This window comes from Pipra filicauda, unplaced genomic scaffold (genome assembly GCF_003945595.2).
Source record: "Pipra filicauda isolate LSUMZ 115617 unplaced genomic scaffold, ASM394559v2 scaffold164_size1636381_pilon, whole genome shotgun sequence".
NCBI classification, from domain to species: Eukaryota; Metazoa; Chordata; class Aves; order Passeriformes; family Pipridae; genus Pipra; species Pipra filicauda.
In genome coordinates, this window is record NW_024104151.1 from 937,487 (window position 1) to 957,328 (window position 19,842).

At 39.4% G+C, this 19,842-nt stretch overlaps 1 protein-coding gene across 2 annotated transcripts in view; it reads left to right on the forward strand.

Moving 5' to 3' along the window:
* Positions 1-18,230, forward strand: part of SLC44A5 (solute carrier family 44 member 5) — a 66,334-nt gene extending 48,104 nt beyond the window's left edge. For both annotated transcript variants that reach the window (XM_027719946.2, XM_027719945.2), the window contains exons 9-22: positions 322-405; positions 1,640-1,752; positions 2,158-2,289; positions 2,891-2,990; positions 3,294-3,386; positions 4,301-4,388; positions 6,051-6,313; positions 7,365-7,459; positions 7,853-7,956; positions 9,171-9,244; positions 10,574-10,644; positions 11,713-11,801; positions 12,399-12,483; positions 13,568-18,230. In XM_027719946.2, coding sequence (XP_027575747.1) covers positions 322-405; positions 1,640-1,752; positions 2,158-2,289; positions 2,891-2,990; positions 3,294-3,386; positions 4,301-4,388; positions 6,051-6,313; positions 7,365-7,459; positions 7,853-7,956; positions 9,171-9,244; positions 10,574-10,644; positions 11,713-11,801; positions 12,399-12,483; positions 13,568-13,680 — 1,504 coding nt within the window. In that variant the 3' untranslated portion in view covers positions 13,681-18,230. The remainder of the gene's footprint in view (positions 1-321; positions 406-1,639; positions 1,753-2,157; positions 2,290-2,890; positions 2,991-3,293; positions 3,387-4,300; positions 4,389-6,050; positions 6,314-7,364; positions 7,460-7,852; positions 7,957-9,170; positions 9,245-10,573; positions 10,645-11,712; positions 11,802-12,398; positions 12,484-13,567) is intronic.
* Positions 18,231-19,842: the final 1,612 nt, after the last annotated feature.

Genomic DNA, 19,842 nt, shown 5'->3' on the forward strand with positions numbered 1-19,842 from the left:
TAGCAGTCCTAGAGTCATAACTGTTTGGCCATTGTTACATTGCAGATATGAATAGACTACACTCTGACGATAAAGCCTTTTTAATAAAACCTTTTTAATAGAATTTTTTTCACTAATTGCAGAGAGACTCTTATGCAGTTTTTTTCTTTGCTATAACTGTGATTGATGTTGGCTTGATGACAGAACTGGAACTGAAGAATTGTAATATACTTTTATCACTAGCAAAGATATTTCAAATTCTTCCACTGAGCCTATTTGTTGTTTAAATACATTCTGCTTTTCTACCTGAAGCAACCTTTTCTTTGATTTGTTTTTTCTCAGCGGCATCAATAATGTCCTGGATGCAAGATCAATTGGAGTGAAAATTTTTGAAGACTATGCCATTTCTTGGTATTGGATTTTAATGTAAGATTGTTATGGGTATTTTTTATTCTTCCAAACTCACTTTGGAGCATACAGGGAATAAAAAAATATATCATGTATGTGTTTGGTACCAATCCTACTTTAAAACTCAAGGAGCAACTGTAATTTTCTTTCATCACATGATAATAAAACTGTTGTGGTTCTGTCCGTGAGATAAGGATAGTACAGCATACATACATAGAGCATCAGTTGATCTGGGGTAGCTTTTTAATGTCCTGCCAGACAGAAAATCAGGAGGTGCTGTGTTCACTTGCAGGACCCATCTGCATGGCAATTCCAAACCTCAAAAATCTGAATTAAGTGACTTTCAAACCAGCTGCAGTTGCTAAGTGTCATTAGTGTATATATGTATAAACCCCACATAATTTCTAAATTCATATTAGCAATATATAGTTAAATCCATTATAATCTGTAAGTCCAATATAAATCCATAACTCCAGTGCAGCAGGCAAAGCAACACTGAGAACAAAAAGTATTGAACGGTATTAACTTCATCTTGCAATTAATACTAGCTAATCACCAATTAATTAAAACAAATTTGAAACAAAAGAAGTAGCTACTTTGCTGAAGCAAATATGTAAGTATTTGTGCATTCTTAACCCATTAATATTGGTTTTGATGGACCAGAGTGTTCAATTTAAACGGGAACAGAAGTCATTGCCAGGTGAGAGCCCGTAACATGCACATGTTAAGCATTAGTCAAGCTTGAATGCAAATCCATGACAATAAATACATACTTTAGATAATAATATGGAGAATTACTTCAGAAACATCAGTTAAGCTTTTAAAGGTGTTCAGTCACTGGTGGAGGGACAGCTTGCTCATAGTCTGATACCATACTCACAGTCGTTAGTGGCAGGAGACTCGGAGTACTCTGTACTGTAGATTAGACCGTGGCCTGAAAAAGACAGGGGGTTGTACAACTGGTGTAAGTGACAAAAAGGGCCTTGTATTAGTTCCATTCAGCCAGCCTGAGAACCTAGTGCCTACAAATATTTCAGGCTCTGCCCTGTGAGACTGTCATATATAAACTATTGGTTTGTAATAGCAGATAATAGCCAGGAGAATGTATTTCATAACAAAGATTTTGAAGTACATTTTTACAAGTCATTCTCTTATGTGAGATGAAGTGACCCTCATTTGGAGTAACAGGGATACAAGAAAGTGAATAGATTCTCACACTCATTTTCCCTGCGTTTGTTTCTTCTCTTTCTAGTGGGCTGTTCATTGCAATGATGCTGAGTCTGCTCTTCCTTGTGTTATTGAGGTTCACGGCTGGGGTTCTCTTCTGGATTTTCATCTTTGGTGTGATTGGAATTATAGGTTATGGTAAGTGTAATCTTCTAACCTCTGAGGCTATCTTTCTTTATTGCTTAAGTTTGGGGAAGGAAAATCAGTAGTTAGATCAATTAAATGGTAGAGTTGGGGGAATGAATGCCTACTTTGAGACAAAGTTAAGTGAGAAGGACTTAAGTGGCAGCAAAATGTAGGAAGAATCCAGCTGTGCTGATACTTAGCACCAGATGTAGTAAACTGCCTTATCTACACACAGTATGCTCAGTGTGTCATCACTTGTACCGATATTATAATTGACTAGGCTCACAGTGATGCATTTTTGGGTTTTGCTCACCTGATAGGCTGAAGACAAAACGCTTGGCTTGTAAAAGATTTTTGTTAAAATTTGTCTTTGCATTCTTCAGAAACACTCATGTTATATTGATTGTTTTTTAAAAGGCATCTGGCATTGTTACTGGGAATATGATCATCTTAAAGGAATACCTGGATCTGACCTCACTGTTTATGATATTGGATTCCAGACAGACTTCAAAGTGTACCTGCAACTGAGGCAAACATGGTTAGCATTTAGTAAGTGCCCTTTAAATTTGGTATCTGTTAATGTATATTCAGGAGAAATAATCAGTGTCTTGCTACAGTTTCTGCCCTGTTAAATCTTGTCCTCTACATATGGTGCCTAGAGAAGCAAACAATTCCATTTCTCTGTATTGTATAAAAATGTGCACTCTTAATGAAAAAGTTGTCTCTTCATCTCTTTTTTTTTTATTACCTAAATGCTACAAATGAGCAGCATTATCGTATGAACATGCAAAATGCTTGTTTATGAAAAGTAGAATTTGTAAAGGATGAATTGTATCTAAAGCTAGATACTGCAATTACATTAAAGTAAATTTTTATCTTTGTCTGAGAATTATATGTTCCATTTTTCTTTTAAAAATATAAATGCTAATATCAAGGCCCTGCAAGTTCTGACTAGCTCTCTGCATATAGAACTTCCTTACAGTGGAACTGCATGAAGTGGATTGAAGTTTGAGAGGTGCAGTTGGAGAAAGAGAACTGCTCAAGTAGAGAATTTTGTGGAGTTCATGAACAGTAGTGTAAAATACAAGGGAAAAAAATTACAGAGGTTTGGTTCTTGATAAATCTAACTTTTTTGTTTGTTTGCTTACAGTGATAATACTTTGTGGTGTTGAAGTCATAATCATACTGATGCTGATCTTCCTAAGAAATCGGATCCGGATTGCTATTGCACTGTTGAAGGAAGGTAGTAGGTATGTTTGTCTGATTTTAATACATTTTGAATTCTGTTAAATGATCTCTAGATCAGGCTGGAACATGGCAAATAGATAAAGTTCACTGTAGTACTACTGTTGATAAAAGTGGAGTGGTAGAAATGACAAAGTCAAGATTTGAAGACATTTGAATAAAGTTCCTGCAGTATTCTGAGATCCCAGTGCTAGATTATGTTACGACTGTCAACAAGGATCTCAAAGTAAAATTGCTAGAAGAGGACTGATAAAAAGCTTGTTTCTGGAATTGTTGTAGCTTATTGATATGTTTTGTTTCTTTCATAGGGCTATTGGCTATATAATGTCTACACTGTTCTACCCCATCGTCACCTTCATACTCATTGCAATTTGTATTTCCTACTGGGCTGTGACAGCTGTGTATCCTTCCATGTACCTCTCTGGAGCAAGTCTTCTGATCTGCAAGACTAGATAATTCTCTGCTATTTCATGTTAATCAAAGCAGTGTTAAGAGGGTTGTTTGGTCACTTAGCACGTCATGTGCTGATGCACTCTTCCTTGCCACACGATTGCATGTGATGTACAAATTAGTGCATTTAATCTAATTAAAAAGAACTGGACTAAAATTTATGCCAAGGCAGGGGGATCATACAAGGCATTGTGTACTACTAAAGGTTGACTTCAGGGACTAAAAAGGGTCCTCAGCAAAGAGTGAATATGGTCTTTAAAGTGCTGTGTGCTCTACAGGCCTGGTGTTAACGGTCTCTTAGTTAACTGGGGGTAGAGTGGGCTCTGTATGTGTTTTATTCAGAAAAGTATGAGAAAGGAGTGAGAGAATATACAGTGCACTGTCTTCTCTGAATTGCCTGACAGCAACCACTGTTTGTTCCCAAACAGCAAGGGCTCGGTAAGGATTAAGAAAGGGAAAAACTGCTATTTGAAAACCTCTTGTTCTTTCATTCACAAGGAGGGTCAGAATGTTAATTCATCCTTATGCTCTATATCTACCACCAAAATACAAACTGTCAAAGAACTACTGCATAGTCTGCCTTGTGAAAGATAGATATGCAAGAGAGATAAAGACAACTTTCAAGGTTATACCCTCTGCCCATTCTGGTATGGGGTTATTACAGCTGTGGGATGGAGTTTGCTTTAGTTCTCTAAGTAAGAAGAGTATTCAGTCTTGTCTGTCAACCCTTCAGATACATCTCTGCATAGCAACAGAAGTTTTCGTGTTACCTGAATAAGTTCTTTAGAGCTCTTAACCCACTGCAGAATCCTAAGTTGCTCAAAGCCTACAGTTCTGTGATTCCTCCTTAAAATATTTCGCTCAGTTTTCTGGCCACATCAGGAGAACCTGTGTATAAAGTCATGGCTAATCAAACACTGTGCAAGTATGCAAACCTGACTTGTGACCCAGAGGTAAGTGTAACAAATATTTATCTATAGTTGCATTTCCTAATCACTGTTAAAAGGCAGTGCTGGTAGAAAATGTGCATATTTTAAGTAATGATTCCTCATGTTAAATCTGAAAATACTACCTAGTGTCCAGATAACACTTCTTTGTACAAAGAATTTTACAGACATAAACTACTTTTTCTGCTAAATAGTCCTGTAAATATTAACCATTCTAATTTACAGGGTGAGAAGGGAAGACACAGAAATGAAAGTTTATTGGTATTCTTGAATTCATGAGGAGTCTGTTTTGTGATCTTCTAGAGGCAGTGGCAGTGTTTGAAAACTGTGCCTCAAAGTTGCCTGAGGACTAGCCGTGATTTGAAGCAGAAGCTTAGCTTCCTTTGGCACAGAAATTACCTTTAGGAAGCTCAAGAAATATTTGTCTTGTTTAATCTAAATTTTGCCTTCAGTCAAAAATTTTTACTTGACTGGGTTTGAATTTAAGGATGTTTATAAAACTAGAAATATTTATCAAATGTTATGCACCTGGGGAAGAATAACCCCACACCAGCACAGGCTGGAGAGCAGCTCTGCAGAGAAGGACCTGGTGGTCCTGGTGGATGACAAACTGTCCCTGACCAGCAGTGTGTCCTGGGGGCCAAGAAGGCCAGTGGGATCCTGAATTGCATTAGGAAGAGTATTGGCAGCAGGTCAGGGAGGGGATCCTTCCCCTCTGCTCAGCCCTGTGAGGCACATCTGCAGTGCTGTGTCCAGTTCTGGGCTCCTCAGGACAGGGGGGACATGGAGCTCCTGGAGCAGGTCCAGCAGAGGCTGCAGAGATGATGAGGGGACTGGAGCATCTCCCTTACAAGGAAAGGCTGAGGGAGCTGGGGCTGTTCAGCCTCGAGAGGAGACACTGAGAGGGGACCTCATCCATGTCTGTCAGTGTCTGCAGCGACAAGTCAGAGGATGGACCAGGCTCTGCTTGGGTGTGCCCAGCAATGGGGCAAGAGGAACGGCTAGGAGCTGATGCATTAAATTCAAGTATACTACTGTGGTTGTGTATATACCAAAGAATTCCTCACCCTGCTGATGTCTGAACATTGCAAAAGAAAGTACTTAAAATTGGTTTGGTTTTATTTCATGCCCAAACCAAGCAAATACATGAAATGAACAACAGAATTAGGGAAAAGTAATTAAATGTAAAGACTGCTCCTCTTTTAATAGTCCGAGGTACGTAAGGAAAGTTGTGAACACATCCACAGTTTGTATGAAATGGCACAGCTCAGTTGTTTTCCTTTCAACTGTGATGATTTACCTAAATGTCAGATTTGACCTCTAGTTTTCAAATAAATATATTTTTTTAATGTGAGCAGATTTTCTTTAACGAAAGTTATGTATCTTAAAAGTATATTTCTGAAATTCAAATTCCATTTGTGTAGGTTTCAGGCATGTGGTGAACAACCCTGTTTGCTAACACCTAGTTTAAAGTTAAGCACCTCATAAGTCATTGATATGAATCCTTGAATATGTAAATGGCTTACGTAGTGCTGGAGTGCAATGTTTAATGAACTAATGAAACATCAAGCAGAATTATGTCATTTAAATTAACCTGCTAAACTTCAGAGGCTGTGTACACAGAATGCATTGATTATGATTGTGTTGTTTATTTTTCTTTCTATTCAGACTTTTAACACAACCAATGTGACTAAGTTGTGCCCGGGTGCTCAGTGTACTTTTGCTTTTTATGGAGGAGAAAGCCTGTACCATAAGTACATCTTCATCTTCCAGTTAGCCAATGCCTTTGTCTTTCTCTGGCTGGTGAACTTTGCAATTGCACTAGGTCAGTGTACTCTTGCTGGTGCCTTTGCCTCCTACTACTGGGCCTATCGAAAACCAGCTGATATTCCACTGTGGCCGCTCTTCTCTTCATTTGGACGAGCAATACGGTAAGAATGGAGCTGGATGTGAGCCTGGTCATGTATCCAACAAGTGCTGTTTGTACATCTATGGAATCTAGTCTTAGAATATCAGATGAAAATGATTAGTCAGCATTGTGGTTTAATCTCTGTAGCAACCAAGCCCCTGCAACCACTTGCTCACTCCTCCACAGTGAGATGGGGGAGAGAATCCAAAGGGCGAAGGTGTGAAAACATATGGGCTGAGATAAAGACAGTTTAGTAGGTAAAGGAAGGCCATGTGCACAAGCAAAGCAAAACAAGGAATTCATTCCCCATTTCCCATGGGCAGGCAGGCATTCAGCCATCCCCGGGACAGCAGGGCTTCATCATACATAACAGTGACTTGGGAAGACAAACTCTGTAACTCCAAACATCTCCCTCTCTTTCCTCCTTCTGCCAGCTATTGCTGCTGAGCATGACACCGTATGGTGTGAGATACCCCTGGGGACAGTTGGGGTCAGCCATCCTGGCCACGTCCCCTCCCAGCTCCTCGAGCATCCCCAGCCTGCTCGCTGGCAGGGCAGAGCGAGGAGCAGAACAGCAAGTGCAGCTCAGCAGGAGCTGTGTTATCTGCACTGTCTTGGTCATAAATCCAAAATATAGGACAGCATAAACTTCTCTGAAGAAAACTAGCTCTACTCCATCCAAAACCAGTACAGTCAGGAAAATGTACTTGTTAAGAGAAGGCTGAATCCTGTAGCCCAAGATCCTGTACCCCTCCAAGGCTGCTGCAGCTCCCTGTCTCTAGGTCCAACCTAAGGCTGAGCAGGTGCTCCCAGTAAACGCACACACCAAATACTTGTATATAGCACATATATACACAGATTGACAGACAGACACAGCACTCAAAAACACCAGCAGCACCAATGGCTTCAACCTGTTTGGCAGATCAGGATGAAGGTCCATTAGTTTATGGAATTCCTGCTAATGGACCTTCTTCCACTTAAGATTTTATTTATATATACATACCCATGCACATAGATGTGTTACTGTACATATGCACAGGTGTGTGACATAACAGTCATATATTTTGTTTTAGATACCACACAGGTTCGCTGGCATTCGGCGCCTTAATTCTTGCAATTGTCCAGCTTATTAGAGTAATCCTGGAGTACTTGGATCACAAACTGAAAGGTGAGGTTTATGAATCTGCTGTAGGTTGGTAAGACCTCCTTTGCTAAATTACTTCTTTACTTTTCCAAGTGTTTTTTTAGCAATGAGAAGAGATTAATTTCACATTATCTTTATCCATTGTAGTTTCTTTTGAAACTGGTAGATTTGTGCTAATTTACTCAAACTGAGTCTATGTTCTTTGGAACGTAATGTAAAGTTCAAGTAAAATGTGAATCTTATCTAATTGAAAGCTAGTGAGATAAATTTGGTCGAGAAAGAGAGTCCATACCTAGAAGGAAAGAAACAACATTTCTGCTTTTGTCACAATTTAAGATTTTTTTTTAAATAGCTTTCTACATTCTGAAGATGGTTTATGAATTCTATGTATGATGTACTCTCTTCTCGTTTTTTTAGGTACTCAGAACTCCTTCACTAGATTTCTACTCTGCTGCCTCAAGTGCTGTTTCTGGTGTTTGGAAAAATTCTTAAAATTTATAAACAGAAATGCCTACATCATGGTATGTGCTGTGTCTACATGTGGTCTACCCTATCTGGGACACATAAATACCCTAGCCATTACTAGTTGGTCAACAGTCAGCAGTACTTGAATCTGCTAAATAAATAGTGGGATTTATGGGAGTTTTCAGGACATGCATGTGGTTCTACCATGAAAAAATAAGATTTTTTTTTTCTTCTAATCTCAGCCTCTTTTTATGCCTGTCTTTGTCTATCACCCCCACCCCCAAAGCAAGTGGGAAGGGATGGCATAACTGGTTAACTCTCCCTCTGATTCAGCAGTTGAGATACTGATTTCAACAAGGGTATTACCTTTTCTCATATTGCATGTTGATGACACTTCTGTTTGGAGGCAGTGTTTGAATAAGGAAGTCAGAAGGCATGTGATAACTGTATTTCCACCTGGAAGTTAAAAGCACAAATTCTACTAGCAGCAGTAGTGATATTTCTCTAAAATAACCCTTCTTAGCTTCCAGATAAGAGAAATTTGAAATTTTCACATAAATAAACAAACACAGATTTAAGGCTAGGATATTCTGACTTGAAGCAATTTCAGTGATTGAATGGTATGGTCACAGACTTCTTGTCTCAAAGGAGGTGGCTGTAGTGGGTCCATTATAACCTATGTTCCTGCAATTGATGTTTCAAATTAAGGCTATGTTGAAGAGGAAGTATTGTTTTTGACAGTCTTTACAGTTGATAAACTGTCTGAGATAAGTGTATCCAGTGTATCTTACCCTTGTGGACACTATTCCAGGAAGAAATGGTTTTGTTCTTGGATAACTTTAGCTGCTTTACTTTATGCTGATTTCTTCAGTGAAAGCAGCATATGGTCCAAGAAGGTACCTACAGCTCTACAAGTGCCTGTTGCTTTCCACTGACTATAAATCTAATGTAGGTAACTAGCAAAGGGAGAAGAAACCCTCAGCGAGTACCTTTTTTGCTCTGCTTGGCAAACTGAGTACTGAGTCTACTGCCTGTAAGATCACAAGGGGTGGCACGCTCATCACCAGGTGATTTGAAGGGGAAAGGTGGATAATACTCTGTCCCTACCTGGTGGGAAGCATTGAGAAGCAGTAGGAGGCTGGGGGAAGTGCTTTATGTTCATCTGAGTTCGAAGACCATATATTAGAGAAAACTACGCATTACACGCAGGAAGATTCTGGCATACAAGGAGATATCCTAATTATTTTAAATACCTACTATTATTTTTCAGATTGCCATATATGGTAAAAACTTCTGCACCTCGGCAAGGGACGCATTCTATTTGCTTATGCGGAATGTGGTGAGGTAAGGGACCATCTCCCAGTCCTTGGAAATGTCAGGAGTTACCGCTATTGCACTCTGAAGACATACTTCTTTCCTCTCATATATCTCCTCCAAATACTACTGTGAGCTGCTCTGTCCTCAGCTGTGGCCCTCACTATTACTCAGTGTGTAACAGCAGGCTGTCCAGCTGTACAGTAACCTGTGCAAAATTGATATAATCTCGTGGGTTTGTTGTGATTGCTCCTTTAAATTCATAAGTACCCAGTAGATTGTAGTAATGCCTCCAAGAAACCAGTGGTGCCCCTGAGAGATCTGTGGATACACAGGAATGGGATGCTCATTGTCTGCCATATGTGTGTTTCTTGAGCTTTGGTCCACTTACTGTCTGGGAAAAGGAAAGCAGAAAGACTTAAGTCTTCAGATTCATTCGGAAAGCTTATAGGGTGTCAGACAGTGGAAGTAAAGAAGAGAGAGTACTTTGCTTTCAAAAAGAGTATCTTTTACATAACCAGATCTCCCCTGGTGCTGGGAACTGTCCTGCCCTTTTCTCCACTATCAAGTCTGCTGCCAAACTCCCTGTTCTCATCAGTACTTTCCTTCATTGTGTCTGGCTCTTCCTTTACTATTGTGAGATCAAAAAACAATGGGAGAATAACTTAGGAGCAGGCCATGTTGATGCAATAGCAGACAGTCTAATTACCAAGCAAGAGACACAGTAAAACTAATTAAGTAGTTTAGATTATAAAGTGAAGGACTGGGAGGAGGAGAGAAATGGAGAGGGAGGCTGAAGGAGAAGATGGAAATGATGCTTCAGGAAGAAGAAGAAAGGATTGAAGATGGGACAATAGAGTGCTTTCACTGTGTTAGTCTGCACTAATATCAGGGCAGTGATGTCCACACCATGTAGTGCCTATGCAATAGAAAAGCTGCCTTCGTTTCCTGACAGAATATCATCTCTCTGTCCTTTGTGATTTTGCTCTTAATCAGTAAAAGCAATATCTATAAGCCAGGCATATAATTTTGTTGTTTCAAATGAAGATGTTTTATCTTGTGTATTTTGCGAAATCTGAATTCTGACATATTAATGGTGATTGGTCTCTTTAGTAGTTCTTAATGTTTATTTTTCATGGTAGTCAGTGCTGTATATTACTATATCCATAGACCTCTGTGCTGTGAAGAGTTTGATGATACAAAGCTCATTTCAGCTCATCGGTATTGTTGTTCTGTCAGCCTGTGAAATCAGCAGAAGACAGCTTCTGGTCATGTTTTGCCATATCCATAGATTTAAGGAGAAAGAATACAAATGTCTGTTCTGTGATGATTATGTATCATTTATCTTTTGCTGAACAGAGTTGCAGTTCTGGACAAAGTTACAGACTTCCTTTTATTCCTGGGGAAAATTCTTGTTGCTGGTGGTGTAGGTAAGCTAATTGGTTTTTTTCTGAGTTGTGTGTTCTAGTTTCTGGTACCTACAAGCATGGCTGCTGTAATCATATATGCTTAATTAACAGCTGGAGGTTCTCATCAGTCTGACTGTTTGGAAATCTGTTCCTGTGTTTCTAGAATTTGCAAGATTGAACTAAATTTTTTTTTTCCTTTTTTCTTCCCCCTTCTCCCCCCTCCCAAGCCCCTGATGTGCCTTGACAGCATCTTTTCCTTAATTGCTTTTACGGCTCTTCTGTGTGTGTGGCTGGCACAAGGTCTTCTGCAGCCACAGCATCATAGTTGGATCAAAACAAATTCACACCCAATAAGTCAGCCACAGTCAGTTCTCCTTTCATAAGAACTGAACAAAATTGCAAATGAGATTCACCTGGTAGCAGACAAGATGCCTAGAAGAGATGTTTCAGGTCTGCAGGAGATAGGCCGGAAGCTCTGCTGTATTCTAGGCCATTAAAACTATAAGCTAAAGAAATAGAATATTTCTAGCATTCTTATAGGGTTTTCTTGGTTATCAGTAAATATCAAAATAGATTACCCATGGTTTTCTGTGACAGAGAAGTGTTTTTCTGTTTTTTAAATGAAACAATTTCAGAAATTCAGGTTGGCAGTATTCCCTTTTGGTTTTTTTTAAATTGTCACAGCAGTTTTAAAAAAACATTTTACAAATAACCATATTTTGCATTCTGTATACCTTAGAAGATAACTAATTAATCATATTTTAATCAAAAATTGAAAACTAGTAACAAGAACTCATCTAAAATATTTTGTCATTACTGTAGAATTACATCATTTATTAATTTTGCTATTAAATTCAGTAGAATAATGAAACAGACCAATTCATTAAAATATTTCTGGGCCCCTGAATATCTTTATGGTAATGAATTCATTTATATATATCTTCTGTTAGATAATTAGTATTGAGGAATTTATTGTTTATAAACTTTTATTTAAACCAGCCTTGGATCTGTTGTCTGTCTCGTCCATTCTTTAGATGTTAAGAAATAAGGGCTAGCATGGAAGTCACTAATTGCCTGTGCTTCTTGCAGGTGTCCTTGCATTCTTTTTCTTCACACAGAAAATACCAGTCTTTGCACAGGAAGTGCCAACGTTAAATTACTACTGGGTACCATTGTTGGTAAGGCAACCATCTAATCTTCTGAACGCTGGGGGCAGTTCGAGGTGCTCAGACTGCTCAGGGCATGGTCTGATCACAACTTCTGTGGTCCGCCCCTCAGTGGCATAGTATCCACTGAGGTGAGGACTGATCTGCTCTGCTGCAGTCCTCGGGATCCTTCAGGCAGAAGGCAGTGCAGTAACTCTGCATCTTCAGAAAAATTAGGTTTCACATCTGCTTTTCTTAGACTTCCCAGACAATAAAGGCTGGTGGTGAGGCACTGATGGCAGGGTGGCTTCTAATGGAAGGGATGTGCAATGCATCTCCAGGATGAGTGTTTCTTGAAGGAGTCCAGAATATTCTTGGCATATATTCTCTCTGGAGGTTGAAATAATTCTGTTTTGGCAGCTGGAAAATGAGTGGCTACTGCATGTTAGAATGCAGTGTCTTGACCCTGTGATCTCTGTCCACAGCACTAGAAACCTTTGGTAGAAATACAGAGCTGACATTAAATTCTCCCAAATTTGCTTAGCAGACTAGGCTTCTGACTTGTGTTAATAGTGCCACATTGGCACCAAAAGAAGTTTGGGGGTTTATTGTGGTGGTTTTTTATTTTAGACAGTCATCATTGGCTCCTACCTAGTTGCACACGGGTTCTTCAGTGTCTATGCAATGTGTGTCGACACGCTTTTCCTCTGCTTCTGTAAGTACTACCTTTTCTTTCAGTAATACCTGCAAGTCATGGAAGGGGGAGTAGAAAACCACCTTGTCCTTTCCTTACAGAATTCTGGTGGCATACTGGCAGACTGTGAAAAATTTATTTATTTATTATTAGTGTTTGTGTTAGTATTATTAGTATTCAAATCAGTATTGAAATTTTATTTATTTATTTATTTTGTTATTTAGAAAGAAATGGAATTTAGCAGATTTGTTGGTGCACTCAAAAATTAGAAGATTTTCTTTTAGTTTATGCCAAAGACACAGGGCATATGGTGCCACAGAGATATATTAGGATTTGCCATCTCTGACCTCCTTAGCCACTCCTCAGAACTGGCGCTTTCATTTTGGCTCTGCAGATCCAGCCTTTGCAGGGTTGCAGTTGCAATGTCTGTGCTTCACTGCACACTCCCTCCCGACTGCCTTCGATGTCACTGGTCTGTGACTGCTGCATGGCACCAGCTGGGCTGAATCCTGACCAGTGACTTAGTCATGACCTTCTGTAGGAAAAAAAGTAATAAGTCTGCCTTGGTTTTTTACATTTGTATTCTGTTCTGCTTCCTCTGCTTCCGTTCAGTAATGAACAATAGATCATATAGAATATTGTGCACTCACGGCAGCAGGTTTTCAAATGAACTTTATCTTAGGAAGTGAAAAAGAGTCCAGTGTTAAAAAGTGCTTAAATCCATAGCTCTCTTTGTGACAAATTTGCTAGCAAGAGGTGTCCAAAATGCCAGGCTTCAGTGGAGGAATGAGAATTTCTGAAAATTTCCACCTATACAGCCAAACCAAAGATCTGGAGAATAAAAAGGATATATTGCTTTCATGTAAAAATTTCTAGATGTTTGTGTCTCTGTTTCATGTAAAACCCCTTGTGATTTGAGAAAATAGAAATTTTATAGTGTCCTTGATCAAGGACATAATTAATAATACAGCTTATGTGCGTTGATTGAGATTTTTCTTAATGTTAGGTCTTTTACTCTCTCCTTACTTCAATTCTGTTTGTATCTGTGTGTGTGTGGTTGTACTGCTGTTGGCTTTTTTGACTGCTTTTTGCTGTGAAAATTCAGGTGAAGACCTGGAAAGAAATGATGGATCTACAGCAAAACCCTACTTCATGTCAGCTAGCCTCCACCGAATTCTAGGGAAGAAGAAACTAAGCCCTAAGAAGGCAGTGGGATAACATGCACTGAACCTCGACATCAAAAAGTGTCACTTTTAAGCAAAACGTGTATAAAGTAGGCAAAAGTAAAAACCGTAAATGATGCTTCTGGTTAATGGGTGATTCTTTTTTTCCTTTTGCTTATATTTAATACAAAAGAGGAACATCAGTAACATTTAATTAGTTTAAATGCTTAAACTAACAGCTGTGAAAACAAGGCCACGTTTTAGTTTATAGAGTGCCTATGAAAAGGAAAATGTAAATTTGAAGCTTTTATAAGTCTATAATGATGTTTTAATAATTTTTGTAATGCAAGTTGCTGCCTTAGATGACAGCAGTTTTGATAATGTTTCTTTTTATAAGTGTATATTTGTAAAAGAAATTCAGGCAATTTTTTGAAAGCACTAACATATAACCTAATTAGCCATAAAAAAGATAGTTTAAGACTCTAGTTAACCTGGAGATGGTACTAAATTTGTAAATATGGTGCTATGATTGTATTTTTTTGTACAAGCTGGTTCACAGCTATTTAAACTGTGATTATACATGCATTAATGATTCCCTACACTGAAAAACGTAGTGATATTTTAATCACATCCACAGCTGCATCTTTTAAGACATGATGGTACCCTGCAGGTCCTCAAAGAAGGAAGTCAGAAAAGACTTTAGTTGATACTGCTTAAAGTGAAGTTTTCTGTAAGTTGTGCTTAAAAGATGATGTAACTGAGAGAAGGTCCCACTGCACTTGAAGTGATTTGTGGTTCACACAAATGAGGTTTCATCTGGTACAAGATGGTGAATGTATAATTTTTAGCTGATGTCTAAGAGAGATGCACATGTGTTAATATTAATATTCCCCTATCTCTGACAAGTCTCTGAATGTGTTCTATGTTGCAAGGAAGTTGAGCTTCACTGAAAGGAAAACCAAATACAAGTCTTTTTTTCCTTGAAAGAAAGTCTTTGCCGTGTGTGTGCACAAGGAGTTCCATTGCCTCTGCCCAGCTCAGAAGGGCTCTTTACCAAGCCATTGGAACAACTGTGCAGCTACTGAGGGCCAAGGGTGCACTTTCTGCACGTCTTCAGGCTCCCAGTGGCTCACACAGTAAGGTATTAGGACATTGAACTCAAGTCTTCTCATGATACAGGATTAATTATTTGGCTACTGAGAGATGCTCTGAAAGATTTAGTTTGCTTTTTGGTTATTAAATTTGCCCAGTCATTAGTACAAAGGCATTAATGCATTTAACATTCTTTGTGGTTTATGACCCTCCCACTGCGGTTAAGTAACAGCTCTGCTGATGGAAAAGGTCCAGCACTGAAGTGCTTCTCAAGTCTGTTACTTCCAGGAGCTGAGCTGAAAAGGTTTTAATTTATTAGTCTCCTGGGGGACCAAGGACCATACTGAGACCTGCCCCTAGTTTTCATGGGTTCCACTGTACTAAGTTATTCCAGTACTGTCCGCTTTCCAGGAGTTGCATGTGCCATAAATTTGCCAGTTCTATGACAGGAGTTCAGCACCTGGAAATACTTTTCTAGCCCTAGGAGTCGATTGGTGTCACAAAAAGAAAGGCAAATTCTTCTTCAGATGATTTGAAGGCAAGTTTCTGGGCAAAATGTACTGGCCATCCCCATCCCAGTGGGATTTTGCTCTCTGACTTACAGCTCCAGTTTGTGATGGCTGTAATTGCTACAACTGCAGGAACACTGTCCTTTATGCAGCAGGTCTGGGATTGTGGTGATGTGAAGGTAACCTTCTTCACCCACGCACTCACACTCATGGGCATGGACAGATCGTGAAATCCTGTGACCTGAGGTGCAGGTGGGAGGGTCCTTGAGAGCATTCTCCGTGGTCCAGTGGGTGCTGCAGCACTTTTCCTTGAAGCAAAAGTGAGGAGTTCAGTTTAGGATTCAAATAATGTAAAATAAAGGTGTACAGTTTCAAGCATAACTACTGATTATGGGCACCTTCAGTTTTTGGTAACCCCTTGTGAGATACCCCAAAGTAAACCTGATTTTCAGAAAGGACTGAGAGCCCTGCCTTGGGGAAAAAAATCAGATTATTGAGGGATGAAGTTTTTCATCATCATCATCAGTCCTTTCTCATTATGTGCATGGCATAGAATTCACACCCCTGCCATGATTTTAATTTTTTCTGAGAATTAAGTCAGTAACTTTTGAGGGTATGTGTCACCATTCTGTGATTAAAGAAGCTGCTGGTCTGATTACAGTCCACGTTCTAAAGCTTTTTTTTTTTTTATGTGATTAATTTGGTGACAAAGAAACTGCATTAAGTAATCTATATTTCTACTGGACTTGAGTGTCTTACTGGGAGCTCAACTGGAAAAGCTTCTGATACACCTTGCTTTTTTATCATATGAATGTAACCATAGAATTTACTAGGAATAAAACATAATAGAAATAGTATACAGTTATTTGATTAGAAGACTTTTGTAACAAACCTATGCATTTACTAAATGAATTTCTAAAAGTGAAAGTTTTAAATTGTATTATTATTTATATGAAGTAAAAAATATATATGTATAAATTTGCTCTTCTCACTATTTTGTGAAAGTCTTTAGAATGTAAGTGATCATCATTTCTGAGAAGAAAATTTAAAAGCCATTTTCTTAATAATTATGAGAACTGTGAAAATACAAAGCAATACCATGTAGGTTTTGTAATCAATAAATTCAGTAAGTAAATAATAATTATTTAATATTAAAATCGGCTTTTAAAAGATAAATTGCTAATAATTAATAAGTCAAAATTAATGCAGGTATTTACTTGGGAAAGAATCACCTGAGGTATTTTAAGACTGTGTTATTAGAATGGGTCCTATACCCTGTGGGCCAGAGTTGCAGATGTGCACCACGGAGGAGGTACTGGTATTGACATTTATGGATTTGGATATTTACTTTGTTGCTCGATTTAGTATAAAATTCAGAATTTCATTTTTTGCTTTAGAGAGTGGAAGACGGTCAAATATGTGGTGTGAGCTTTGCTGCTGAGCCCCCTGGGGCTGCTGCCACAGTGTCCCCACGGTGCAGGGGCCCAGGCCAGCCCCGACTGACCGGGGTGGTTCCGTGCCTGCAGGGGAGGGAGGGGAGGACCCAGAACCAGCAGTCACAGGGTCCTGCCAGGTGCTTTCTCTCCTGGGAGGAACTTTGGGAAGGCAGGTGGCTCTGCAGAAAGACCCTTTTACATGAGTAGAAAGACCCCTTCTCAACATCACAAACAAGCAGAATGTAGAAACCAAGAGACAGTAGAAAACACCCCCCGTCATGACATCCACACACTCGTGTTTGTTTAGTTTGGGTTGGATTCATTGTATGTCCCTACGCCATATTTATGGATGGCTTTCATTTCCATGTTTTATACCAAAGTTTTAATGTCAAGCCTTCAAATTTTGTAAAAAAAAAAAAAAAAAAAAAAAAAAAGAAAAAGTAACCACAGAAACAAAACAAAGAAACAAGAAGATGGGATCATTTCTTCTGCGGGAGGGAGGGTGTTTCCAAATAGTATTCAGCAGCTGATTCTTGGGTCTTACAAGGATGCTGAATATTCTTCTAAATGTTAGTATTTAATGAAATATTTTACTATTGCATGTTCTGCTGTAGAACGGGAAAAATATTTTGGCAGATGCAATGTCAGGCTGATTCTGAGATACTCAGTAAGTGTTCTTCCACAAATGGACTGTCAGAGAAGTGATTATGAAGAATAAACTGACTAGTTTTGAGTAATGCAGAATGTCTCCCTTTGACCAGTTGCTCAGCCTGAACAGCTGCGTCCTTGCAGACAAAGTGCCTTACTGGCTGTTACTTTACCTGGGTTACATTTTGAAATTTATTCATACCATGTAGACCACAAAACAAAATGCTAGGTAGGAAAACCAACACTCTTTGTTTCAAATTAACTGACAGAAAATGAATTGTAGGAAGGATGTCAGATGTGTTTGGACTGCATGATGCAGCACTCACAATTTCCCTGTTGCTGTTGTCAGATCATGAAAGTTGACAGTGTGGTCCGGGAGAAAACCTGACAATTTAGGTGTTGCAAATAATCAAAACAATGCAAGACTGTTCCATTTTTTTATAATAGATTTTTTTAATGGCTTTAATTTCTGTTATAGTGGACTTCTGAGTAGGGCCTATTCTGCTTTTGGTTACAATGATCGTGTGTGTTGTACTTGTGTAACTGTGGGGAGAACGGGGCTCTTGCTACTTAAAACAGAAGGAATAAAGCTAACAAACGTATTACTGTAATACATCCATTTGCGTGTTTATAAGCATAAAGTTCATTTTCCATTTCAAGACTGATAATTTCCTATTATGGAAGTGTTTTATAAATTGTTCAAATTTTTTAAACTTTTGATACAGGCAATGATTTTTGAGGTAATATGTAATTTGTACTGCACTGTAAACAATTAGAAAGGTAACTCTTCATGTACAAGTAACACTAGTACTACTAATATTAAAATTGTCTGTTACTCTATGCTACAATATGTCCACATGTGTTTGTCCCAAATAATGAGTAAACTATAAAAATGGCTCTTCAAGGTTTAAGAAATGAAAGGGAGGTTACTGTTCCTTTAATGTGATTCTTAAGGTTGTATTATCTTGCCAAAACCAAATTAACACGAGCACGAGGGTTCGAGCTCTAAACCCTGTTGCTTCTGCTATGCAGAAATAGATAGGTATTGTTTAAATATCTTTGATAACGAAAGTGCTTAATTTTGTTGTTAATTCGCCGTTTTACAGTTCTTGGGGATTGTTCCAATAAAAATTTCGATATAAACCGGAGTGCGTCTGCACCGCGCCGGGCTGTTCGCGGGGCTGTGCGGGGGGACGCGGGGGCTCTGCCGGGCGGGGGGATGCGGGGGCGCTCCGGCTGCGCGGGGGGCGGACCGGGGCGGGGCGGGGCGCGGTTTGGTACCCGCGGGGCGCGGGGCGGCTGCGGCTGCGTAGGAGCGGAGCAGAGGAGGTGCTGGGTGGGGCCGCTATCATTGCTACAGGATGGAGGGGAATTCTGGGTTTGCTTGTAGCGGCTCGAGGATTGTTTGTTACGGTTTTTTTAATTTAGATTTAAAGTTTTTTAACCACGTAATAATAAACCATGGGGTTTTTTTTCTAAACCTGAATTGAGATCTTATACAAGACAAGGTGTATTTTAAATTGGCCAAAATGATACTATGGAACTCGGTATAAATCTCTTTTGGAGTTTACAAGACTCACTAAAAGTCAGATTTTTCTCCTGCCTTTGTGTGAGGTCAAGAAAACCTTTATTGCACAAAGTGGGTTGGCAGAACATCACAGGCAGAGCTGCTGCAGGTGCTGAACTCACAGTTGAGCTATGGCAGGTGAGTCCCCATCTGGCCAGTGGCCCATCACATACATTTCTCTGGCAGACAGGGAGAAAAAAACAAAACCACCAAACCCTGTGCAAAAGCTTTTCAGAGATGGGGGTGGATTTCATCAGAGATAGAACTGGAGCAATTATTTGGAGTGAGGACAAAGGGAAAATTTGGACTCGAGGTTAAAGTATGCCTTGGAAGTTATTCCATATGTGGGCAGCCTTGTTTGAAGTTGCTTTTGTCATTCAGCAATCACTGCGATGAAACCTTGAGAGAAAGTTTTTGAATTAGCAAAGCAAGCTGGAAGTATGGCTGTGTGTTTGGAATTCAGTGACTGAATAGTGAATAAGTGCATTCACAGAAGTTTTGAATTTATAGTTGCAGCATATATCATTTTAAGGGAAAATGAGCACGTATGAGGCTTATGCCATAGGATACTATTTACTAGAGAGGGTTAAATGTTGTCAGTGTTGGTGGGGAAGCTGGTGGATTTGTAGTCCAGTCAGCCACACCCTCGGTCAGTGGCTGTGAACAGCAGGTACTTGTTCAGCCCAGCTCTGTCTCGAGGGGTGGCTGGCAGGTGCTGCAGAAGGAAAGTTGTGACAAAGCAAAGAGAAGAATGGCTCAGCCTGGAAGGTTTAGATGCAGACCATTTCAGTCCAAACTAAACACTGAAAGGTGAACTGCAAAAATGATCTTCAGAGGGACACTGGTGTTCCCTGAGCGCAGGTTAGCAGCTTGGCTGACTGAGGCCATGCCATGTGGGAAGAGGTACAGGCTACTGCACTAGAGTTGCTTCATCTCTTGATAAAAGTCACTGCTGTTCTACAGTA